This window comes from Pseudonaja textilis, chromosome 10 (assembly GCF_049901715.1).
Source record: "Pseudonaja textilis isolate UNSWEBS1 chromosome 10, rPseTex1.2, whole genome shotgun sequence".
In the NCBI taxonomy this organism is placed as follows: Eukaryota; Metazoa; Chordata; class Lepidosauria; order Squamata; family Elapidae; genus Pseudonaja; species Pseudonaja textilis.
The window spans coordinates 10,142,296-10,167,122 of record NC_141999.1 but is presented as its reverse complement, the minus strand read 5'-3'; the positions used below and the strand labels follow the sequence as shown (position 1 = coordinate 10,167,122).

General features: G+C 45.4%; 1 protein-coding gene across 3 annotated transcripts; it reads left to right on the top strand.

Moving 5' to 3' along the window:
• The first annotated feature begins 3,382 nt into the window (after positions 1–3,382).
• PAQR7 (progestin and adipoQ receptor family member 7) lies at positions 3,383–24,470 on the top strand. 3 transcript variants are annotated; one of them, XR_015744763.1, is made up of 3 exons: positions 3,383–3,542; positions 17,301–18,428; positions 24,281–24,470. XR_015744763.1 is itself a non-coding variant. In XM_026702577.2 (2 exons), the coding sequence occupies exon 2, from the start codon at positions 17,319–17,321 to the stop codon at positions 18,375–18,377; it is 1,059 nt and encodes a 352-aa protein (XP_026558362.1). In that variant the 5' UTR covers positions 3,383–3,542; positions 17,301–17,318; the 3' UTR covers positions 18,378–21,483. The 3 variants fall into 3 exon arrangements, 2 of the variants coding, with proteins under 2 accessions (XP_026558362.1, XP_026558361.1); XM_026702577.2 differs by lacking the exon at positions 24,281–24,470 and having other exon boundaries at positions 17,301–21,483; XM_026702576.2 differs by lacking the exons at positions 3,383–3,542; positions 24,281–24,470 and adding an exon at positions 3,916–3,992 and having other exon boundaries at positions 17,301–21,483.
• The last annotated feature ends 357 nt before the right edge of the window (positions 24,471–24,827 follow it).

Genomic DNA, 24,827 nt, shown 5'->3' with positions numbered 1-24,827 from the left:
CTCAAAAGAACAGTAAGATGTTCTAGATATCATACAGTTTACAGGTCTTCCTGTAATCAAGCAAAGGTAAACACTTTCTCTTTGCATATCTTTTGTATCTTAGCTATCTGATCTTTCATTGCTGAAACTTGTCCGTTGTCTCTTCCATGTCTTTGTAAATAATGAGCAAATCTTATTGGATAGAAGTTGTAAATACTTTAATTATCTGCAGCTTTTAAGTGGTGTTTCATTTGCACCTTTTAAATCCGCCAGTTTTGTCCTTTCTAAGTGGATTCACTATAGCCATTCTATCTCCCTGTAACCTTGGTTAGCTCCATTAGGTCTTCATGATAATGCTTGAATATCCCTACCTTGAATGAGATCAAAAAAATAACAAGTTAGTTATACAATTCCATGTTATTTTTTAATCTCATCTTTTTCTATCTATACTTCGTATACCGGCGCATACAGAGATGTGTTTGATATCTGATAGGAGCTATGGGGGTGCAGTGGTTAGAGTGCAGTACTGCAGGCTACTTCTGCAGATCACCAGCTACCAGCAGTTTGGCAGTTCGGGTCTCACCAGGCTCAAGTTGACTCAGCCTTCCATCCTTCCGAGGTCGGTAAAGTGAGGACCCAGATTGTTGAGAGCAATATGCTGACTCTAAACCGCTTAGAGCACTCTAAACCGTAAAGCACTGGGAAGTGGTATATAAGTCTAAGTACTATTGCTATATGAAAAACATGAACATGCAGTGAAGCAGATAGCTACTGCTTGGTGATGCTATTGATAGGGTTACACTGGTTGTCAAAGTTGTACTAGCTTTTGGTGCATTTCCAAGTGCCATTCAAGGTACTGATTGCTACTTGTGAAAGGGAGCAATCAGCTTGGGGCTTGGCTATCTATAAAACCACCTTTTGTGCAGATGGCCAGAGTGGAGGAGGGGGACCAGGCAGTAGGCATTCTGTATGGGACTCTCCTGTGACAGACAAGGATGGGCTCTATCTACTCTTGTGATCTTGAAGAAGCTGAGAAAAACCCTAGTTCTTTGGAATGCCTTTGGGTACCGATTGTCAAGTCACTGGTGGTGGCTTTAGTTTTGATAGTGTATCATTTTCTATTTATAATTGTATAAATTTTATTATTGGTGTCTGGGCTGCCTAGAGCTGTCTGGATTGAGGAGGTGGAGTAAAGTCATAAAAAAATCATTCATTCATTCTACAGTTTGCATCTGGAAATGTCCTGGATGACAGGATTGTACTTCATCATCATCCTATTGTGCAGTCAATTTAATTTTGACGGTTTTAGCCATATCCATACAATGTGTAATGTTCACATATGTTCACGGTATGTAGGATGTTGGACTTGATGGCCTTGTAGGCCCCTCCCAACTCTAAATCTTATGTGTTTGTTTGACAATAATATTGTAGTTTGCCATTGCCTTTTCTGGGGTTGATTTTGAAGCTACTCAGATGCATTTTGTTTCCTCTTGTAAACTGCTTCCCATCTGACTTTACCTGCAAAGCGGAATCTCCTGCTCCATGCAGCATTCCTTTCAGCCTCACTGAAGCTACCAAACTTCCCACCACATCAGGTGGGAGAAGAAGGTGATTGTCCTTGTTTTTCCTTGTGACGATGGCTGCAGCATTGTATCCCACGTTTACCTGTTCTTTATAGGTTGGTAGCTTCTTCATAAACATACCTAGGTGAGAATGGGGTGAGGTGTGTAGAAGAAGGTGTTTGGTTAATGGCACCAAAGGAAAGTGTAGATAGGCTAGGGGAGGCCGATTGTAATGCAAAAGTACTCCCAAGATCAGTGCCCAATTTTTGGATGGCAGGATCAGAAGGTTGAGTGGTGTGTTGGTATTCTTTGGCTTTGGGGACCAGCAAAGAGTTGAGATGAGGTTAGTGGGTAGGTGTGAAATAGAGTAGGACAGGCACAAAGCAGTTATGGTGGTGATGGACAAGTAGAATAAGGCAAGGGAATAAGACTTTACTTGGGGAAAGGGAATTGGATGTTTGATATTAATGCCACTTTCCAGGCCTTTCAGAGAGGCGTTTGCCAGTTTCATGAGTGGCATTCATTGTAAATCAGGGTCCGGGTAGAAGTGTAGCTATAGTCACCTGAGAAACCCTTGGGGTCTCCTGGGTATGAAGCCTTGCTGGTCAAACAGGGCGTTCCCAGCTCTGCCATCCAATATTTTGCTGCTATTCCTGTCCATGGTGTGTATTGCTGAAGTCCACTGCTTCACCCTTGGTTCATGTGGGACTGGCTTCAGCTCCTCCTGCAGAGAGGAGTCATGCCGATAGGGACTTTGATGTGGATTCTGACCATACGGCTCTTGGATCATTCCCTTATCAAAGCTTCTACAGAAACTTGGTGATACCACGGTTTCTTTCACCAGCACAGCTCCACAGTCTCCTCCACCCATGTTTTGGAACAGCCTTCCCTAGCCTGGCTTATCTCTAGGCATGTTGGCTTACAACAAAGAATGTTCCTCGTCTGTTAACAGCCAGGCTGGGAATGACTGAAGTTGGATTTGATTGGACTCAAAATAAATGTTTGTGCCACTGAGATAATTGAACAGATGCCTTTAATAGGCATGTTCTAAGTAGCACCAACTTAGCTGGAGGCAGCATTCAAAACTAATGGTTAGTTTTACTATTTATTTTAATCAGATTGTGTGTCTTCACATAACAAAGAAGTCTAAGCTTTCGCAGCATGTAGTTGCCTAAATGTCTAGGGAGATTCTCAGTCATCCAGGTCATGAATGTCCCAAAGGTGCTTTTTCAAGAGGCAACTGGACTTTCTGGTTTATTCTTTGAAGACATTTTGCTTCACATGCAAGAAACTTCTGAAGGAGTGAAATGTCTTCAAAGAAAAACCGGAAAGTCCACTTGCCTCTTGAAAAAGCACCTTTGGGACATGAGTTGCCTAGTCGTTGGTTCAGCTGTATGCCTTGTCAAGATCTGGGCAGACCACAAACAGCCCCTAAGTTTCTCCCCTTCTCAAGAGGTGGCCCACTACAAGCGTGAGCTTCCTTCTACCTTTTGCAACCCAAGAGAGAAAATTCCGGGCGGACAGACGAAGGGCCCGGTCTCCGATTCCTCTGGCTCAGGTTTTGGACCCAAAGGAAGATGCTGGCCAGCGTTTGGCGCGCTCCCTTTTACCAGGAGGCATGAAAACAAGCGGGAAAGGGGAAAGCTGGGGACGGATGGCGCTGCGTCCTTCGCCGCCTCTTCCCTAGAGCTTCCTCCCCGGGCGGGTTGGGTGCGGGGGGTACGGACCGTCGGCCTGCAACCTCCAGGGGCGCAGGGCCGGTCGGAGTCGCGCGGCGGCGGCGGCGGCGGCGGCGCTGCTTCTGTTTGGTTCGTGCCCGCGCAGCTGCGTGGGAAAAAGGAAAAAACAGGTGAGGCGGGTCTCCCAGGGAGAGGCGGCTCTCTTGCCGCAGAGAGGCGGCCTTGCCCTGCGAGACCGGGGCCCTTCTCCCGTTCCCGCTTTTGGGCTTTTCGCAGCCTTTCGGCTTCCCCACCCAGCATCCTCGGGAAGGAGCAGGAGGAGGTCAGTAAAAGGAAAAAAAAAAAAGGGGGGAGGGGGAATAAATAAAACCAAACGGGGAGGGGGCGCATCTGGAGGAGGGGAAAACTGGGACGCTGCAAAGCCTCCCCGGTCTTGGCGGAGGAGGCGAGCGAGTTGCACGGCCAAAGCCCCCTCTGTTTCCAGTAGACGATGCCCGGGCGCCTTAAACGCGCGTTTTGCACTCGGGGTTGTTCGGGCGTCCTCGTGCTTTCCCTGAAACTATGAAGGATCCCAGCCGGGGCGGGTCCGCGGGGAAGAAGCCAGCCGCTTGGAGTTGAGCGGGTGGGGGTGGGGGTGGGGCTGAAGCGAGGAGGAGGACGGGTGTGTCGCCGGGGGGGGGGGGAGCTTCTGCTTTTCCGAGGCGAGAGCAACTTCTGCTTCAGAACTACTCCGCCTCGGGAGAAAGTCAAGAGGCAGCTTCTCTCAAAAGAGGTATGTTGGGGGGCGGGGAGGCGGGGGGGGGAAGAGTGCCGTTCTCCCTTCCTTTGCAGCTCCCGTCCAGTGGGGAACGCAGGGCGCTGGGTTCCAGCAGGGCTTACTTCGGAATAACCCCGAATAGGATAAGATTGTCTGCTTGTGCCGCTTTTGGGGCGTTGGAACTTTCGCTCGTCTGTTGCAAAGTCTTGCCAGAACTCTGCTGGACTATAATAAGGTCTGCTACCCTCAGCGCCACCCTTGCCACACTCAGTAAACGGGGACAGGGACGGGGGGGAGAGCAGCTAAGTGCCCTCCTGATACCTCTACCCTTTTTCAGAAAGAGGCGGTTTTTTTTGCTCAGACCAGTACAAGTTTATTCTGGGTGGGGGCGGTTTGGTTGCTCCGAGCCCGTGTGTAGCTTGAAAACAGCTTGTGGAGAAGAAGGTGGCTCTGCCTGGCTTTCTGGGACTTTAACCAGGGGTCTCCACACCTTGGCAACTTTAAGCCTGGAGGACTTCAACTCCCAGAATTCCCCGGCCAGCTTTGGGAGTTGGTCCTCCAGGCTTAAAGTTGCCAAGGTGTGGAGACCCCTGACTTAAACCACCAGCCTGCTTCACACATTGTCTAAGCCACTGTGTGATTTAGCCTTAGCTTGTTTGTGTACAATCCAGCCTCAATGACTTTTGAAGTCTCTCCGGAAGCAGACTGGGCTTCTCGACTATGGGCAATCTGGGGAGGAAAAAACGATCCCTTTCTTGGCCTTTCTCACTTGGTAACCTTTTGATGTGGGCAAAAGTGGTGGCTTGACAACTATTCCACCCTTTGTTGGCTGGACTTTCTGGCAGCTTGTAATCCAATATATTGGGAAGGCTTGGAAAAAGCTGGTTAAGCTGGAGACACAGATGAAAAACAAACTACAACTGGGAAAATTTCAGTGGCTTTTTTAATGCTGCTTGAATCCCAAACCATGTATATTAAAATCAGAAGGGGAGGGGCAGGTGCTTTTGAATTTGTGCACAAATTCTTGAATTGCTTCTAAGGAAAAATCCAAGCACAACCCCCCCCCCCTCTTTTCCACCATGTAGAGTTATGTAACTGGGTGGTGCTCTTCAGAGCTAGTCTGCCTGTTTTGAAAAAGGTGCTCCTGTCTTAGTGGTGATATTTTTAAAAAAAAATTAATCGAATGGCACTCAAATCTGCCTGTTGCCATATAAACTTGGGTGGCTGTGGAGATTATGAAAGAAAGCTGTAGCTGATGTTTCTCCTCCACCTTCTGCTTATATTACCAATAAATAATAATATACTTTGAACACCTTCAAAGCATTCGCCTATCCCAGAGGACCTTGGGAAGAACCCCACATAGGTGGGTAAAAATGCCAAATCTAGTCTAGACATTGGACTGATTGGGTGACCAGACATAATAACAACAATAATAACCCCCCCCACACTCTAATAGTAATAGAAGTGGCACAGGGAGGATTATTATTCAAAAAGCAGAAAGCTGTTCCATTGTCAATGACATGGTAGAGCATGAGACTGGGAGAATGTGCTGACTTTGGTTCTGGGTGTGCTTGCTTTTTAATTCAGTTAAAGGGATCGCCCCATTTTTTGCTCCGGTGGTTTAGTTTTATAAAACAGACTTTTCTGGTCCACGGTTTCTGGGATTTAAGTCTACTACCTAAGCCACCTCCTCAAGTAGGCTAGGACTGCAGCTTTCCAAATTGCCAGTGGAGCTTTCGAGAAAGGTGGATGAGGCCAACAGGAAGATATTAAATTGGTCCAGAGAAAAACAAAAGTTGAGGATGGAAGCAGTGGAAGTCAAAATCCAACTCATCTGGGAAAGACCCTTGTTGATTGGGAAAGTGCATCATGCAAGAAACCAAAAGTGTGCTTTAATGTTATTCATTTTATCATTTCTTTTTGATCCTTTATTCTTTTTACAAATAACTCAAAACAGTGAACATACCTAATCTTCCTTCCTCCTCCCATTTTCCAAAACAACAACCCTGTGAGGTGGGTTGGGCTGAGAGGGACCCACCCAAAGTTCCCCAGCCAGATTTTATGCCTAAAGCTGGAGTAGAACCTAGTTATTATACTGCATTGACGAGAAGGTGCTAGAGAATCCCAAGGAATTTCAGAAAGGAAACCCAAGATTGGTTTCCTAACAAATTATTAGTGATACAGAATAATCATCTGTGGGTAGAATATAACATGACATCATAAAAAAATATGATGTAGATCTTTAAAAGTATCTTAGAAAAACCACTGCACGTTTCAAAGCATTGGACTAACACTTTCTTCTTAATACGCTAGTTCTCCATCTGTAGGACAGAATGTAGTGTGTTTTCTTCTTTATACACTAGTCCTCCATGTGTAGAACAGAACGTAGCATACTCAAACCATGTTCAAGGGTCGGAGAAAGTTTGTACAGATTGTACCACTGATTCTCAGCTCCTTGCATCTTGCCTTCCACCTGTCACTGTGATCAAAGAACCTGGATCTTGGTAGAAATCTGAGAAACTGGTACTTCCGTGGGATTAGCCAGCCCCACCTGTGCAGGTAGAAGGGGCATGCTGCAGTGCAGACCCAGTCAGCCAAGGAATCTCAGCTGATGGGGGTCCAGAAGAGCCTTTTCTATCATGGCTCCTGCTCTCTGCAGTAGATCTGACCCATTCCAGGTCAGATCTATTCCCATCCTTTTGGCTTTCTGAAAGGCCTTGGTCATGGCTATGCCAACTAGTCTGTCACCCCAATGGGGTGTGGCACATTGGCACCTGCACCCTGCGTGCGCTTTGCTCCCCCCTCTATTCTCCTTAGTTTTATTTTTACTGGCTTTTTAAATTTAAGACCTTTAGTTATTGTTTGAATGTTTTATGCTGCATTCTATGCAATATCTGCAAGCTGCCTAGAGACGCCTTTGCTGGGATACAAGTTGGACAGACAAACAAACAAACGAATGAATGAAAGTTAGTTCATTTTCCTCGAAATATACATACATGTTTAAGCATCCTGTTGGTATGTTATCCTTTACAGCAAGCTTTCAAGAGTTGATTCGAGTTTCAGTTCTTTACCTTGTGGCTCACCTGAACTGTTTCTGAGTCTTTCAGTGAGATGCGTGCTGTTAATTAACAACCACTGGTATACATAACAAGGTTGGTGTTTTCCAGATGAGCTTTACCAGAACCTTCAGTGTCCTTGGTCTTTGAATATTCTGTTTGGAGCATGTAAGATTTGACCCCAAGCCAGCTGCCATTCACCTCTTCATGGGGCTGCCGGTCTGAGCCAATCTGGCTTCGACTATTTTACCTGATTATTTCAATTCACACCTACAGTCATAGGCTTTAAAGATCTTTGCTGGTTCTTTTCTTGTGTTTCCTTTTTCTTTGAGAGTCGGGCTGACTTCAAATTAAAACAAACAAGTGAATGTGATTAGGATCATGGGAACGAATCAAGGCTTGTGCAAACATGTATGGCTATATTGTGGCAAGCTTTTAGCTCCCTGCAGCCTTGTTTAGAATGGGACGTTATGAATCTACTCTCTTTTATTTTTTCCCCCTAACCTCTTCTAGATAGTGTCTTTTGTTACAGCTGTTTTGTTAGGAGGTTGCCAATTGAGCAAATACAGGCAGGCAAGGAGGAAAATCTGTGGCGTGCAGGGTTTTCACATCTAAAAGATATTGCAGTCCCTGTTTTATACTGAGCGGTTGTCACCTTTAGAGCCCTTCGTGGCTTGGGCGTGGATTAGGTCTATCTTCTTGTCATTTCGACCTGCCCAGTTTGGTCAGGCAGGTTGGGTCTGCTGCGGGTCCCATCAGCTAAGGAGTATTGGCTGGCAGGATCTAGGACAGGTGCTTCCTCAGCCCTATTTCTGCCCTCAGGGAACCTTCTTCCTTCAGATATTAGCATGATGACCCTTAGCCTGCTCGCCTTTTGCAACATCATGGAGCCTTCTGTCAGGTTTCCAAGTGATTAAACCCATTTAAAAAGAAAAGAACAAAGTCCATCTTCCAAGAGAATTTCTTTTATTTAGGAAAGCATCAAATTGGCAAAGTCCGTGGTAATTCCAGATCTGACACAACTCAAAATTACCCCACAACATTAGAAGTTAGAATCAACCCCCAAAAGTCACATTCTCCAATAGAAGTAATTCAACATTGCTTGATGTCATAAATCTCCACCTCAAGAGGCCTAAGTATAACAGCTTGTTTTCCCACGGGAAGAAGAATCACTTCTAAACAACTCTCTCTATCTCCATTCCTCCCCGCTTAGGAATGTGGCAAGCCCGAAACCCTTCCCCTATAACTGCCAAAGAGAAAGTAAGAAAAAAGAATATATACTAAGCCTAACTAAAATGGCTACCCATAGATCAATTTTGGGCTTGACAGGCTGCCCTCCCACATTTGAAAAGACACCCCTGCAACGACATAAAATACACAATTGACCCCAGGTCAATTTCGGGCTTGATAACTTCTTTGTGTGACCAGGCCTGGGGCTCCTTTTCCTGTCTCTATGACCATCCATAGTAACAGTTTTACTTGGTGCTGAGTATATTTGTTTGCTATTGTTTTAATTGCTTTTATGTTTTACCACCTGAAGTCACTTGCTGAGATGCTGGCTGTAGATCAAGAAAGATCCCAAGTAGAAAGGAACAAATAGCAGATGATGGGAGAGACCAAGCCCCATGTATCAGCATTGATGGCCCTGGCACCTTCTGGATGCATGAAGACCACACCTCTCTGAGTCAACCCTGGTTGTGTTCATAGGACAGGCCTGGCTACCTGATTTTCAGTTTCCATGTAAAAATGGGGTCATAGAGTAGTCAAAGCTGCTTGATTTGCTTGGCACACAAAGCTACAAGAAGCCGAACGTTTGTTGTACTGTTAATATTGCCCTCCAGTTGTTATTGAAACCAGCTTACCAGATCCAGTCAGACAAGACGGGAGGTAACACTTATAAAGTTTTAGCACGGAGGGCCATTGTGTCTGCTGAGTCCTTCTCAACCTGGTTAAAGTCTGACCTGCATGGGCGTTAACTGATGCTGATCGGCTTTGACCAGTTTTTTCCAGTGTACCAAGAAAGAAGGAAGGTGAATTTCTGAAGAATCCGAAGGAGGAATTATGCAAAATACATTCCACGTCTTTTTCTGAGCGTGTGAAGCAAAGAATGGGAACATTTTATAACAACCAGAAGGCACCATTAACTGTGCAGAAAACATTCAACTGCACATTCACTGATTTTCAGTGTGTAGATTTTCTTGCCGGGGGAAAAAACCCCAAAACAAAATAGATTTGTTAGGACCATCCAAAAAACTGAGTTCCTGACTCTCAAATAACCTCCTTGCAAATACCAGATCCAGCCAGGGGCTCTCCAAGAAACTAGATAAAAAAGAAATGAAATAAAAGGACACACACACACACATCCGAACCACTCGATAATGAGATGGGTTGCACACATAAATAAAACAAAATAAAATAAAGTGCAGCCCCCGTCCCCCAAAGACCCCAATCTTAGCTATGGATTTTAATCACCAAACACACAAGTGAATTTCCCTTGGCTGCGCTTGCTGGATTCAGAGCAGACTTTGGGGTTATTTTTCCTTTTAATGTGTTGCAAGACCGTCTCTGTTATTTCATGAAGCGCTCAGTCAGATGAAGGATTGGCTCGAGCACTGAATTAGCCATCTCTGGCAGGAGATAAAAAGCTGCCTTTGAAACTGGAAAGCAGGGGCGACATTTCCAGGGAGACTAAGGCTGATTGTTGCTTTGTTCAAAGGGAAATCAAAACCAGGGATTTTTTTAAATAAAAAAAATACTCTAATTATTTCATTGGAAAAATATTCTATTTTTTTTTTTTTTGTCAAAAATACAACTTCCTTTAGAGGTCTTTCATGTAGCTAATTTTACATTCGGAACACTTAAGATATCCTGTCCCGTGTGTTGGTTATTAAATCATCATAAAGTTTACTGGTGTGGATTTGGACAAATAGAAACCCAAAGTATATTTTTCAACAACACCTACTCAGGAGTTAAGGTGCAGATATCCTATTTCCAATTATGCAGGTTCCATTTTCAGCTGCCATATAAATAAACGCCTCCAAACCAGTGGTGGGATTCAAATTTTTTTACTACTGGTTCTGTGGGCTTGGCTTGGTGGGCCTGGCAGGGGAAGGATACTGTAAAATCTCCAGTCAGAGGCGGTATTTGCCGGATCTCTGAACTACTCAAAATTTCTGCTACCGGTTCTCCAGAACTAGTCAGAACCTGCTGAATGTCACCTCTGCTCCAAATTGAATCCGTAGACCTCACCAGAGTTGGTATTCAACAGGTTCTGACCAGTTCTGGAGAACCAGTAGCAGAAATTTGAGTAGTTCAGAGAACCGGCAAACACCACCTCTGACTGGCCCCGCCCCCATCTATTCTCTGCCTCCCGAGCCCCAGCTGATGGACTGAGTCTTCTTTGGTTGCCTTGCACAGGAGAACGGAGCTGGAAAGCAGGTTAGTGGGGTGGGAAGGGAATGGGATTTTGCAGTAACCTTCCTGTGCCATGCCCACCAAGCTATGCCCACAGATCCGGTAGTAAAAATGTTTGAATCCCACCACTGGACCTCACTACCTTTTGTATAGTAGGGAACATGCAAAATACTTCCTTGGACCTTTTCATGAATGACGTCGTATTCCTGGTATGCTCATTAACCTTTATCCCACACTCTGTTGCTCTGTAGAATTCTGTACAGAAGGCGATCTTCTGTTTGAGCACCAGCACTTTTAATATAAAACCTGAGTGCAATTTCTATTTACATAACCCTTAGTGGGTGATGTTTGAGAACAGAAAAAGAAAAAGTTTTAAAATGAATATAATGTATTCAGACATTTTTGTTAGCCACTGACAATTTGTTCCGTTCCTAATTTCTAAGTACCACTCATCTCTGCTGAATTCGAAAAGGAGACTAGCGAAGAGGGGTAGGAGATGAGGCTGAGCCTGAGGGAGGGGTCAAACACGTCATCAGTCTTGAGTCCCTTCACTCCCACAAGAGATCTCAGTCCAGCCCTCCTTGAATTCCTGTGACTTTTATCTAGCGCCAATATGCTTGGACTGTTAGTAGTTCAGATTCTTGTAGAGAGCTTAAACTTGCAATAAATCTTTTATTGCCCATTTGAACTGCCTGGATCCCTTGATCTCCCTGGCCTTTAACAAGAGAGATTCATACACCTGGGCCCATCCAGATGGATTTTGTGGTTGGGTTTTCCTTTGTTTTATAAAACGAGGGGTTTTATAGCTCTCTGGTTGCCATTTTTTGAATTATCTTAAAAAATTGTTCAGTGATGATCGGATGGTCGCTGATAACAGAGGGATAGAATCAAGATCACATGAAGTGTTAGTACCACAGTATAATCACTTGGTAAGACCATATTTGGAATACTGTATCCAGTTTTGGTCACCATCATATAAAAAAAATGTTGAGACTCTGTAAAGAGGGCGGAGAACAGCAGCAAAGATGATTAGGCGGCTGGAATTAAAACATATGAAGATCAGTTGCAGGAACTGGGTATGTCTAGTTCCGTGATGGCGAGCCTTTGGCACAGGTGGCACACAAAGCCATTAGTGCCGGCATGTGAGTTGCAGGCAAACTCACCTCACTGTGCATGCGTGTGACTTACAGCTGATTTTCGGCTGGTTTGAGGCCTTTTCGGCCTCCCAGAGGCTTCAAAAAAGTCTCTGCAGGCTTTGCAGGCCAAATAATAGGCCCGTTTTGTCACTTCCTGTAAACACCGGACGTGATGAAAGAGGCTTATTATTTGGCCTGCAGAGGCTTTTCAAGCCTCTGGGAGGCTGAAAAAGGCCTCACACCGGCTGAAAATCAGCTGTGAGTCGCAGTGCAGGTAAGGGGGCGGCGTGGGGGGATTACATGCATGCGCAGGGGGTGTACGCATTGCCTTCTGGGTGCTGGCATGCGAGTGCACACAATTTTGGGCACAGGAGCCCCCAAAGGCTAGCCACCACTGTTCTAGTTTAATGAAAAGAAGGACAAGGGGGGTGTCATGATAGCAGTATTCCAATATCTAAGGGGTTTTGATAAAGAAGAGGGTGTCGACTTATTCTACAAAGGAAGAACAAAAAAGCAATGGATGGAAACTAATCAAGGAAAGCGCCAATCTAGAACTAAGGAGAAATGTCCTGCCAGCGAAAACAATTAATCAGTGGAACAACTTGCCACCAGAAGTTGTGGATGCCCCATCAGTGGAGGCTTTTAAGAAGAGATTGGGCAGCCATTTGTCTGAAATGGTAGAGTGTCTCCTGCTTGAGCAGGTGGGGTGGACTAGAAGACCTCCAAGGTCCCTTCCAACTCTGTTATTCTGTTCGTGTACCTTCTTGCCCCGTGTTAACCCCTAGAGGCTGCCATTCACACAGCATGTTAAACATGGTTAGTTTTAATCATGGCTCCTTTTTAATTGCTTTACAATGTTCCATCAATCCAGCCCGTTTGGTTGGAGATCCCATGCTGTGTGTAAAGCTGAAAAACAGTTCCCCTAAGTACAGGTAGCCTTCAACTTACAACTATTCCGCTTAGTAACCATTTGAAGTTACAAGGGTGTTGAAAAAAAATGACATGGCAATTTTTGGCGATCAGCTGGGACTCAGGAGGCGGAGAATAGATGGGGTTGGTGGGGCCAGTCAGAGACGGTATTTGCCGGTTCTCCGAACTACTCAAAATTTCTGCTACTGGTTCTCTAGAACTGGTCAGAAGCTGGACTACCTGGAGCTGGTTTGAGTGTGCTACGTGAAGACAGCCAGCATGTCCTGCTTCTCCTGCGCTTCACCAAGCCTGGGACTAATCTTTAGGTCTTGGAATCCAGAAACTGACATCTTGCTTCCAACATTCTCTGTTGTGGCTCTGTTGTTTGGGTTTTTTTGCCAGTGTGTGTTAGGTGGAGGGATTCCTAGTCCCACACCCCGCACCCATCCCATGCGCTTTCACCCTCCTTATCATACTTACCCAGCACTTAGAACCTCCGTTTCAACACACATGTAGCCTGATAATGTTTGGGAAGGGCCATGTTAGCTACAAGATGGCACATCAAATATGCAAGTTGGTAGAAGCTTTACTGGATATCAGACAGCCTTGGCCTAGTTGTCAGTGCATTTGTGGGCTCGTATTTGCCTTTAAGCTGTAACTCACACATATGTTCTTAAAAATGTAAAACATAAACAAACCCTACCTTCCTATCTCTTTTGACCAACTCCATTGTTTGTCTAGCCCACTTTATCTTGTCCCAAGCACATTTTCCTGATTTGTATTTGTACACTGTTGCTCTTATTAGTTTATTTAGAGAAGAAAAGCAGATATAGACAACGGCATCTGCAAGAAAGGAAAGGAAAAAGATGGTTTCCTTCAGTCCTTCCGCTAGTAGATCAGAGCAGAAAAACAACACACACACACACACACACACACACACACACCAGGAAGGCCAAAACTACTTTTATTGAGATTGGCTGTAATAACAGAATTTTGCAAGTCTGATTACGCTGGAGCTTTTACTTCAGTGAATTAGGGATTTGCTCTGCCTGGGCTTCTGCAAGATGTTATTTCCTTGTGGACTTAAAATATGCTTCAGACCTTTGTGAAACCGCTCCTGCGTATATCTCCATCTAGGTCATATTCCGCCCTCTTTACACCTTTGCAATCTAAGCTCTGCGCCCTGTGCACAATGGACATTAAAAAGCAACAAGGTCACAATTTGCATCTTGACTTTCTTTGCTTGCCTCTTACAGATATGCTTGCATAGAACTCAAACGGAAAGCTAATACTTCCTACACACCTAATAAAACAAATGAGCCCTATCTCACGGGAATAAATCAAGATGTCCTTTGAAAATCCTGGGGCCTTTTATGGCAGTTACCGCTGCACCAAATATGGTGAAGTCTCCTAGATATTTCTGCAGACCAAAAGAAAACACTCCTCTCTTTCTGGCCATCCAAAGTGGTTAGTTACCAAGAGTATTATTAATAAAGGTAGCACCATAATCTGAGGAAGTCTCTTGATCATCCTCTCCAGAATTATGGAAGGTTGAATGAGAATGCTTTCTTATAGCAGTAGCACTTAGACTTATATACTGCTTCACTGAGTCCTCATTTTACCCACCTAGGAAGGACGGAAGGCTGAGTCAACTGTGAGCCTGGTGACATTCGAACTGCCAAATTGTAGGCAGGTGGCAGTCAGCAGAAGTAGCCTGCAGTACTGCATTTAACCACTGCGCCACCACAGCTCTTAAGGGAGATGAAGTCTACGTTCTTAAAATAGATGAGCATTATTATTATTATTATTATTATTATTATTATTATTATTATTATTAGTTTATTTATAGAAGTAAAACAGATAAAATCAAGGGCCTCTGCAAGAACGGAATGAAAAAAAGATGGAGACGTGAGATTGGATTATTCCTACTCACCTCCCATTGTATGGAAGCCACCATTATAGTTGTGAAGAACTTGAGTCCTGTATTTATGCTCTAAAGTGACCCTCTTGAGGCCCCGAGTGAGGTGAAGCATAACTGTGTGATGAACGCGGCTTGTGCCTTTACCCTTTCTTACCAGATCGTCACGTGGTCAGCCCGGGCAGCCTTTCCTCCCCCAAGGGTGCCTTTCCCGATGTGTCTGACTGTCAAGACCATCACCTGATGGGAGTTGGGAGTCCAGAGCATCTAGAGGACATCTGATTGGGGAGAAGCGATGCAGAGAAGGCGATCGTTCTTCGCCTGATGCCATCATCACAGTCACCCATCTGATTCTTGGAGTAAATCTCAGTCGGTTTTTAGCATCTGGCAGATAGTAAAACGTAATCCTGAGCCAGCTCCTTCCCATCCAGAAAGTGCAGCCTGAACGAAAAAGACATTTGAGGAAGTAACCAATCTACTTCTTGTGTTGTGCAAGAGGACAAAGCTGCCAGAATAAATATGATGTCTGGCAACCATTTTCAAACTAGGAAATTTGTTTTTTTTTTTTTAAATCTACCGGAGGTTTAGACAGACTTCCTGAACAGCAGTTAAAGAAAAGAGCCCTAGAACTAATTCTTCTACCCAGCCATGCTGCTCCTGAGTGGTGCACTGGGCACATCGCATTTTCTGCCTGTCAAACGGCCCACAGCAACACGCTCATGATACTGAAAAGCTTATCTGGTCTCACGGCTGCCTGGTGAAAGACTCATCACGTGCATTGTAGCTGATGCCTCCCTTAGACAGCTAGCCCTGCACATTTGTCTTCTGGCTAGGAGAGAAAAACAAGTCTACAGAAAAGAGAGAGAGAGAGAGAGAGAGAAAACCCAGCTGTTAGGTGGTGCAGATGTGCTGCAGCAGGCAGTCTTTTAAGAAGGATGAGCTCTCCCCCCACCTCTCTCTCTCTTTCTCTCCCCTGTGGACACACAAAACGCAGCCCCTGAGCTGAGCCCCTCTCATTTCTCCGGTAATTGTCTCCATCTCCATAAAGTTAGGAACCCTTTGGTTTTTTTGAGGTCTGACCTTGATTTCAAACACCTACTTCTTTAGGCAAGACACACATTGATCTCCATTCCTCTCCGTTGTTGTACAACAGGGATTTCAAACTCAACTTCATTGAGGGCCACATCAGGGTTGTGTTTGACCTTGGGAGGAGTGAAGGGGCATGGCCAGAGGGCGAGGCCAGCTTGACATCACTCATGCCGGGGTGCCTGTGATGGCCCAAGCGCTCTGCCAGTGAAAATGGGCTCCCGAGCTCCGTTTTCGCCTGCGATGGCCTCCTGCAACCCTCTGCCAGCGAAAACGGAGGTCGGGAGGGCCCTCCTGAGCTCCATTTTGGCTGGCTGAGGCATCGTGGGCTGGTCCTTCACTGTTTCCAGGGCAGCCCCATGGGCCAGATCTAAGCACCCTGCGGGCTGGAGTTTGACACCCCTGTTGTACAGTATCCTAAGCAGTATTTTATCATTTGTGCTCCAGGAAAGTTGTAAGTAATTTTCTACAGGTATTCCTCGACTTAACAACAGTTCACTTAGTGTCCATTCAAAGTTACAACAGCACTAAAAAGGGGGGGGATTTCTCTACATTTTTCACAGTTAGGACTATTGTAACATCCCCATGATCATGCAATCAAAATTCAGGCGCTTGGTTCATACTTGTGTGAATGTGGCTTAATCCCAAGGTCACGTGGTTACCTGTAGCATCTTTTTGACAAGCAAAATCAATGGAAAAGCCAGATTCACTTAACAACCAGGTTACTAACTTACCAATCGCAGTGATTCATTTAACAACTGTGGCAAGAGAGGTTGTAAAATGGAGCAAAACTCACTTAACAAATGTCTCGCTCAACAACAGAAATGTTGGGCTCAATTTTGCTTCGTACATGGAGGGCTACCTATATTGGGTGCACGTCCACCCACCTGACTTACTTATTCCTTACTTATGTATCTGGGTTAGATCTGTGCTCCCCAACCTTCTGGGGCCATTCTGTGGACCCCTGGATTAGATTGTTCTGAAGTTATGCAATTTGACAACTTAGAAAATTTAGAATTACAATTAATTCTTCTTGGACTATATAAAAAACGGATGAGACAAGGGTGCCTGGATGGGAGTGTTTTGTCAAATCTGAATCAAGGTAAGAATGGTTTGCAATCAATTAGGGTTACCTCTACTGACGTTTCCTGCCTGGCCTGTTACTCCACTAAGCCTCCAATTTCTTGACTTTTCAAGTCTTGCTTTCAAATGCTCCAAGTTGTTTGGGATAAACCCAAAAGCCGTACACCATTTAGCACCATCAGTCTGGGCCCCCATCGGTTTGGCCAAGTTTCTAAATGTCTTTGGGTTGTTAAGATCCAGTTCCTTGAAAAGAAGGAGAAATAAAAGCCATCCAAGGGTTAGCAAAGGCCACTAAAATTAGAGGAAGACGGCAATCATACTTGATAAGCCAGACAAATTCATCTTGGATTAACAGTAATTCTCTGACATGTTACTACTGTCCATGTTACCGTCTTGAACTTTGCTCTTTTTTTTTTTTTGCATTCCTGTTTTGGTTGTATCCAAGCAGTATAGTAGAGGGTGTGTTTACTTAAAAGCAAGTCCTGCTGCGTTCAGCTAGGCTTAATTTCCAGATGAAGAGGCATCAGGCTGTCGCAGTCTTAAGTTCCTGCCGAATTGTGTTTATGTGCTGGGAGGGGGAGGGTGTTGATGCGCACATCTGCTTCCTCCCAATGGCCTGCTGGCCCACTGACTTCCGTTATCCTAGAATGCCGATCAAGATCAATCCCGCTGGCTTTGCTGTGTTCTCCCTCTGAATGTCTTTTTTGCCTCCCTCTTCAAGGTCTCTCCCGTTCCTGTCATGGCAACGATTGTATCCGAAAAACTCAGCCACCTCTTCATCAACCTCCAGCACTTGTGCAAAATCCCTCAACTTCTGTCCAAGGCCTTGCCTGCTCCATCCTGCACAATGGCAGCCTCAGAGGTGCCTCAGCTTTTCCGCAAGCCCTACATCCACGCCGGTTACCGACCCCTCCACCGGAGCTGGACCTTCTACTTCCTGTCCCTCTTCCAGCAGCATAACGAAGCACTCAACGTCTGGACGCATCTGCTGGCGGCTTTCATGCTGCTGGGGCGGTTCTGGCAACTCTCCCAGATAGTTGATTTTGTGGGCGACCTGCACGCTCAGCCCTTCTGCATCGTGGCTGTGTCTTCCATCATCTACTCCACCTTCAGCAGCTTGGCTCATCTCTTGCAAGCCAAGTCTGAGTTCTGCCACTACACGTTCTTCTTCTTGGACTATGTCGGGGTGGCCACCTACCAGTACAGTAGCGCTTTGGTGCATTACTACTACGCCATTGAGCCAGAATGGCACGCCTGGATCTCCAGTTTCTACATTCTGGGCGCAGTGGGGTTGGCTTGGTTGTCCTGTGCTGGTTCCTGCTATGCCAAATACCGATGCCCTCACCTCTCCCCTCTGCAGGGCAGGCTCTGCCAGGAAATGCCCTCCGCGGTAGCCTATGCTTTAGACATCAGCCCTGTGCTCCATCGTATCTACACCTCCACCATCTCCGGGAAAAATGACTTGGCTGCTACCTACCATAAGTACCACGTTTTGTGCTTCCTGGTTGCAGCCTTTTTTTTCGCCTACCCTTACCCCGAGAAGTGGTTTCCCGGGAAGTGTCACTTTGTTGGACAGGGCCACCAGCTCTTCCACATGTTCCTCATGCTTTGTACCTTCATCCAGTTAGAGGCGGTGCTTATCGATTACCAGACGAGGCGGCACATTTATGCTGATCTGCATGGCGACCTCGCTCCCTTCTTTTCCATCATGTGCCTTGTGCTGATGGCTTGCTGTAGCCTCACAGCCCTCTACATGATGGTCAAGGTCAAACACAAAATCTGGCCAAAGCGGGACTGAACTAAGGGGACACACCAGCTGCTGGGGATTTACCGCCAGCTTCTTCTTTAGGTACTCTTGCTCCGGGAATGTCTCTCCTGCTGTCATTTAGGAAACTGAATAGGATAGCTAGCTAATGCTGGGGTCTTCCCCTCCTCTTGCACTGGAGATCTTGCTTGCGGGTTGCTCTGCCCAGGCAACTGAGATGATAAGTTGGAGGTTGCGTCAGAAAGGAAGTGACCAAACTCTTTGGTGGGAAAGGAGTTCGTGTTTTGTTTCCTGGAGGGCGGTACTGTAGCTCTGCTGTCTCCGATTGAAGGGAGAACACATGGTTGGTATACCTCTTAGAAGCTACATCCATCTTTCTTGCATCTTTCTGAATCAGAGCTGGCAGCCTTCGGGCTTTTAGGAATCCACTTGGTTGTTATAAGAGTTCCTGATCCACAAATGGGACCCTGGGCCAGAGGGATCAGTTTAGGATCCTTCCTGAGGCCCGGAACTGGTTCTGAATATCAGAACTAGATGGAGCAGCCCAAGGTTCATCCTGGGATTCTATAAACTTCCTCCATTTTAGGCAGTGCTTGAGAGAGAATGGATGGAATGGTTACTTTCACTGCTGCCATGTAAAACAGATGTCAGCCTATCGGCCATGATGAGAGAAATACTTACAGATACCCTTTTGGTCTCTTCCTTTTTTAAGTTCTGGAAGAACTTCCTGGAGGGAGATAGAGATGGCACTTAACCAGCACTTCCCCTGGAGGAGTGGACTTCCTAGCCTCCATATTTTGAATAAAAATAGCTCTTGCTCTGGGTTTCACTGATTTGGGGGGGGGGGAGGGGTTGTTTTGTTTTGTCCAGCACCTTTGCACTATGCAGTCCCAAACCCCACAATTCTATGCCCTACGTCAGGGCACTTGTTCAGCACTGGTGCCTTCACGGATTGCCTTCTGCAATATCCAGACGAAAGCATCCTTCCTGGTTTTGGGAAAACCATCTAGGACTTCTGCTTGTCTACCATGAACCAAGCCTTGGGGAAACCTGCCAGGTAGACACGTGCCTTCAGAAGAGCATCTGTCTATCCAAAACTTTGTATGTGGGAATGATACTACTTGTGATATTTTTAAATGCAGTGGTAAGCTTGTTTGGAGAGGAGAACCTGGGACGACGCTGGACCTCAGTGGGTCAAAGTGAGTTTAGAGAAGGGGGAAGAGATGGGCTTTGACAACTAGCGTTTTCAGAAGGAAGGTCCATGCAACTGTGGTGGGTTGAGCTAACAGACCTTAAAGCAGTGCTCCGGAGACCCCTCCCCCCAATTACCTATGGGCTCCTTCTATCAACTTTAATCATCTACCACCCTCGAGATTTATTCTTCTCTAGTTTTTTTTTTTTTACACAGAGATGAGGCTTCCTTGTCACCTATAATCTGCCCTTTTCAAATGGCCATGCCAAGAATTGAGATTGGCCCTTCGCACACGGCAAACATTTGTGATGCCACCAAGCTGCATTTGGAGACCCCTTCCAACTCAACCAGATTGCACCCTGTGAAATTGTATACTAGGCATCATTTTACTGGGCCTCTCGAGTGTATCTTCAGCCTTCTTTTAAAGCCCTGTCTGCGTTTGTGGTAGTTACGGGATCATATGCCAAAGAACACCATGTCTTTCTGAAGATATGTTCTTCTTTTGGACTATTCCAAATTCCAATGCATGCTTACTGGTAAGCAAGTAAATAAGCTTAACCCGAGTGTCACTATATGCACAGCTTTTAAGAGGAGCGAGGTTGCATCTTCCATTTGCCAAACACATGTCCTATTTTTCCCAAGAGAGTAGAAATTAAAATCCCTAAACAGAGTCCGTTGAGAAATAACATGGGGAATCTTCATAAAGGGTTGGCTCTGGATGGTCTGTTTATTTCAGCTGCAACCCCGCACGTACTGATAGGGACTCAGCCGCGCTAAATTCCCTGGGACCTACTTCTGTGTAAACAAGCATGGGAGCACATGACCAGCTTCCAGTGAATGCAGTGGGATGTTAGCTTTGTCCCAACTCCCCTTTACCCCATTTTTGGTTGGTCGAGATCCAAACAGCAATTAGTTACACTAGCATTCCCCAAATTCCTGGGAATGATTGACACTGAAGTCCCAACACCTGTGGGAATGCTAGCCGAGCGACACACACACACTGAGACACAGTGCGGACAACAGTTGCAACATCAGGACTCATCCTAGGTTTTCTAAGCGGAGCAATTTGATGTGGTTTGACCTTTGCAAAAAGCTAATATCGTGGTTTGATATTTAGAGCACAGGTGGTCGTTCCTTTGTTTCCTGGCAGCCCTCGCCACCTGCTTTGTGTCCAAATTTGAGAGTGTAACTTGCCAGAGTTGGGGGGGGGGGTATCTCCCCCACCCCATAATCTATGACCAAAAGTAAGCTTAAGATAAGGGTTTTTTTTAAAAACCCACCACCTTTACAACTCATAAAGGGAAGAATCGAATATTTGGGTCATCCCTGTCTGTCAAACACCTGATTCACCTATGAGATTTCACCCCCTCCTCTGTATTTTAGCTTTATCCGTCTTCCAAAAAATGAGCCAGCTCTGTGGGAGATACATTAAGCCAGTTGAAGTTTATCTTGGTGCCTTCGACCTCAACAATAAGAGGCTTTGTGCTGTCTTCTCTTCCTCGAGTCCAAAGACCGGGTGACACGATCACGAAAAAGCCTGAGTTTCAATCTCCTCATGAATTCAGGTTTTGGGGGAAGATCAGTTAGAAAAATGGAAGAGCTCATGGCAAGGAGGAGGGGGAGGCCAGAAGCTTTTGCTGCCAGTTTTTCCCAGGCTAGGAACCTTCTCTTCTCCAACCTCCCTTCCCCATCAGAATTAGAAAGCCCGAATGCTTTGGACTGGATGATATTTATGCATGTGTACGTTTGGGCTGAAATCTTTCTACCGACTGTCCTGGATGCTGAACGATGATTTTTTTTCAATCACGCTGCAGAATTTTTGTAGAAAGGAGGTCTGGATACGTGTGTCTGTTGATTTTTGTTTTCTCGTCTCTCCTACATTTTGTACATGTTAGTGGGCTTTGATGCCTCCACTTATTTCTATTAAAAGAACAATTTTATAAGCCAGATATTCTAACCTTTTGCTTCATTTTTATTCCTGACAACACCACAACACCTTCATCAGTGGGGAGAGGAGGGGGTGCTGGAGCCAGATGTTGCAGCAGTGAGAGAGGATGCTCCTGTGCGTGCTTGCAAGTCCATATCCCATTCTACTACAGACTGAATTCAAGGAATGATTATTATTTTTCAGTCTTTGCTGGGCTATTGTATGTTTGTAAAAAATAAAAAATTATTATTTTTAAACAAAAAAGAGAGGGGGCTGCTGGGGGTGAAACATTTTGCCTACACGAAAAGGACTGGCTTTTCCTATGGGGGAGGGCAAAAGAGAGGAGAGGAGAGCACAGTAGGAGGAGGAAGGGACAGGTAGGAAGGGGAGGAGAGGAAGAGAAGGTGAGGGAAAGAAAAAGGAAACAGAGGAAAGAGAGAGAAGGAGGAAAGGAGAAAGGGAAAGGAAACAATAGATCTAAGCATTGGTATTTGTCCTCTCCTAGAGAGGATGTGAACAGTGAGACAAGAGTCCACTCGGGGCTTAAGGAGTAGAGACGGGGTTCAGCATCTTCCTCCTATTTATTTTGCTCCAACTTCAGCTGAATTAAGAATGTGAGCAGAGAAAAAGAGAGGGTGGTAATAGCAAAGAAGGCGTTGCCCCCGTCTCATGAACGAGGGTGTCTACCTGAGCACACAGACCCCACAGTTTCAACCGTGACCCTTTTCAAGTTATGGTCTTCGAACTCTCACTAGGCTAAACCTGACTCACAAAACGCTAGTTTGGGATAATGGGAGTTGTAGTGAAGCAACATCTAGAGGACCAAGGCGGAATAAAAAAATAGAAAAACCTAACATAAGAAAAATGCAACATGCAAGTTCTTTGATATTTGCCAAAGGAAATTGGGACACGTTTGTTAACTCTACTGAATTCTGGGGATTTGTATTTGAAGATTGGCAAGATACAGGTAACATAACAGTGTTCCGGAAAAACTTTCTGTTTTGGAGATAAAGTTGTTTCAGTGTCTGATTTCAAAACTGACACTGTGGCTTGCGGGTTCAGGGGCTTGTCTGGAATTTTTGCTGCAACATTGCTGGGCATCCTTGGTTGCTCACTCTCAATGTCGACACACAACGTTGCACAATATTTGTGTTTAAATCAACAAAAACACTGCCTTGTCTTCCTTTAAGAGAAGCAGCTAGATTAAGATCTTCAAAGACTGGTCCTCCTCTACATTCTTTCAATTTTCCAGATTGCCAAATGTGGAAGGGGAGAAAAACAAGCCTCAAACCATTCAATGCACAAAAGCAAATAACCAAATGCCCCACAGAGGAGGCAGACAATGTATGGTTTCCATTGTTATTAAAAAAATAATAATAATAACCAGGGAAGTAACAAAACATTTCAGTTCCCAGAAAGGCCAGGGACGGCTTCTCCAACTCTGCAGTTTATCTCGTCCTTTTGACAAGGACGAGTTTGGAACTAGGAAATCTTGTTAATGCAAAAATACGTCTGCTGCTCACTGAGAAAGAATCTGCCTTCTTCACTGGTGGTCCTTTGTACTTAGTTTCCTCCAAGGGGGAAGTTAGGACTTGCTTGAATGAGAAAAGAATCTGCTTTCCTTGTAAATGATGCAAGGTTGAACACGCAGGAGTTTGCAGCGATTCTTACTCAAATTGTGGATATTTTTGCATTTTTTTTTTTTTATGTTATCCTGCCTTTATTACTTTGCAAGAAAGGCCACGAACATATACAATACTCCTCCCTCCTTCTACATTCCCCACAACAATACCCTGAGAGGCGAGTTGGGCTGTGAGAAGAACTGGCCTAAAGTCACCTAGCCAGCTTTCATGCCTAAAGCAGGACTCGAATTCACAAATCTCCAGGCCTCTAGCCTGGTGCCTTAACTATTTACACCAAACTGGCCTTCCTAGTGAATTGGACTGGTGTTTTTTTGACTTGCTCTTCAGTCCCGTTGACTTGTCAAGGAAAATCAGTCTTGCTGTGCTGGTAGCTTTCAAGGTGGCCCTCTCTCCCTCCAAGGGTCTCCAGGAGTCTTGGATTTAAACTCCCATAATCCCCAGCCCTGTTGATTAAACACGAGGGCACTGAAGTCCAGGTCAGAGAAGAACTTCCAGCAGGACTGCTGCCCCTCAGGTCTTGGAAACCTGCAGGCCCAGGCTCTTACTCAGACAGAAGGGCCGTTTCCCGTTTCCCGAAGGGCCTTCGCTACAAAAGGGCTGCCTGCTTTGATGCTTTTAGAATCTCCTCGTGAGCTTTTCCAGCTGCCCCTGGGTGCCTGGAGCCAGCGGTCATCAGCTCAGATCCTCTGTCCTTGCCAGGCTCCTCAACTGAGCAGCCCTGAAGATATTTGGCCAAGGGCTGAGATCAAGGCTGAAGGGCCTTCCGTTGCAATCCAGAGCGTTTCCAGCTTCCCTGGAAAAGTCCGAGTGGCCTCTCTCCCGGCTCTCGATCTTGATGACCCACTTTAGAATATTTACGCACATTTTGTGCTAGATAAGTAGGCACAACTATAAGCTTTGTACTCTGCTATTAAGGTTATGAATCTCACTTATCTGAGGTTTCCTGATAAAAAAACAACAGCACAATGTTCTCATCGTAGGGCAATTTGGCAAAGTAGTCTGCAAAAAAACCTCTTTTCAGCTCTGGCTCTTTCTCTAGTCAATGATCTTGGGGGTCGAAGTGGATTAAAAGGTGATGTTTTGGGAGATCTTGGGCTGCAAATCTCCTTCGTTGAGTAAGAGACCGATATGCTACCCACAAACCCTTCCTGAAGTTCTCTGTTTTTGATTCCAGCTGGTAGATTTCAGAACAACAGTGAAGGAGTGATGCCTCGTTCTATATACAACAACAGAGAAGAGAATGTCTGTTGGCTGCATCAGATTAACAGGAATGAATCCCTGACTTCACTCTGTATGTCAGCCTTCAAGATCTTCTACCTTTGCTTTGCATCTTTCGGCTGCCATAAGTAACGGGGGGAGGCGGGGAGAAAAGTATGGGAAGCGAGCTGGAGGTGGTACAAACGAGTATTGTATAAACTGAGGAGGCGGGGGGAGTACATTCTTGCTTAGGTTTCTATTTCTTCTCTGCGCAGCTGCAAACCTTTATCAAAGTATGCCAAGGTCAACGGACAGAAGCCTCATCACCACCTGAAGATGTCCACATGATGATATTCACAATTTTTAATTGGAAGAACCATTTGAACTATTGGGGGTGGGAACATTGCCATCACTTTGTATATGTGATTTACGCGCCTATTTCCTCAGAGTCAGAATCCTCTTCCTTTCCAGTAAAAGATATCTTTTCTCTAATTAAAAGAGTCTAAGTATTTCTTTCTTGGGTT

Excerpts from the sequence above, each read along its gene's own strand:
- PAQR7 (XM_026702577.2), top strand. The coding sequence starts at position 17,319 with ATGGCAACGATTGTATCCGAAAAACTCAGCCACCTCTTCATCAACCTC.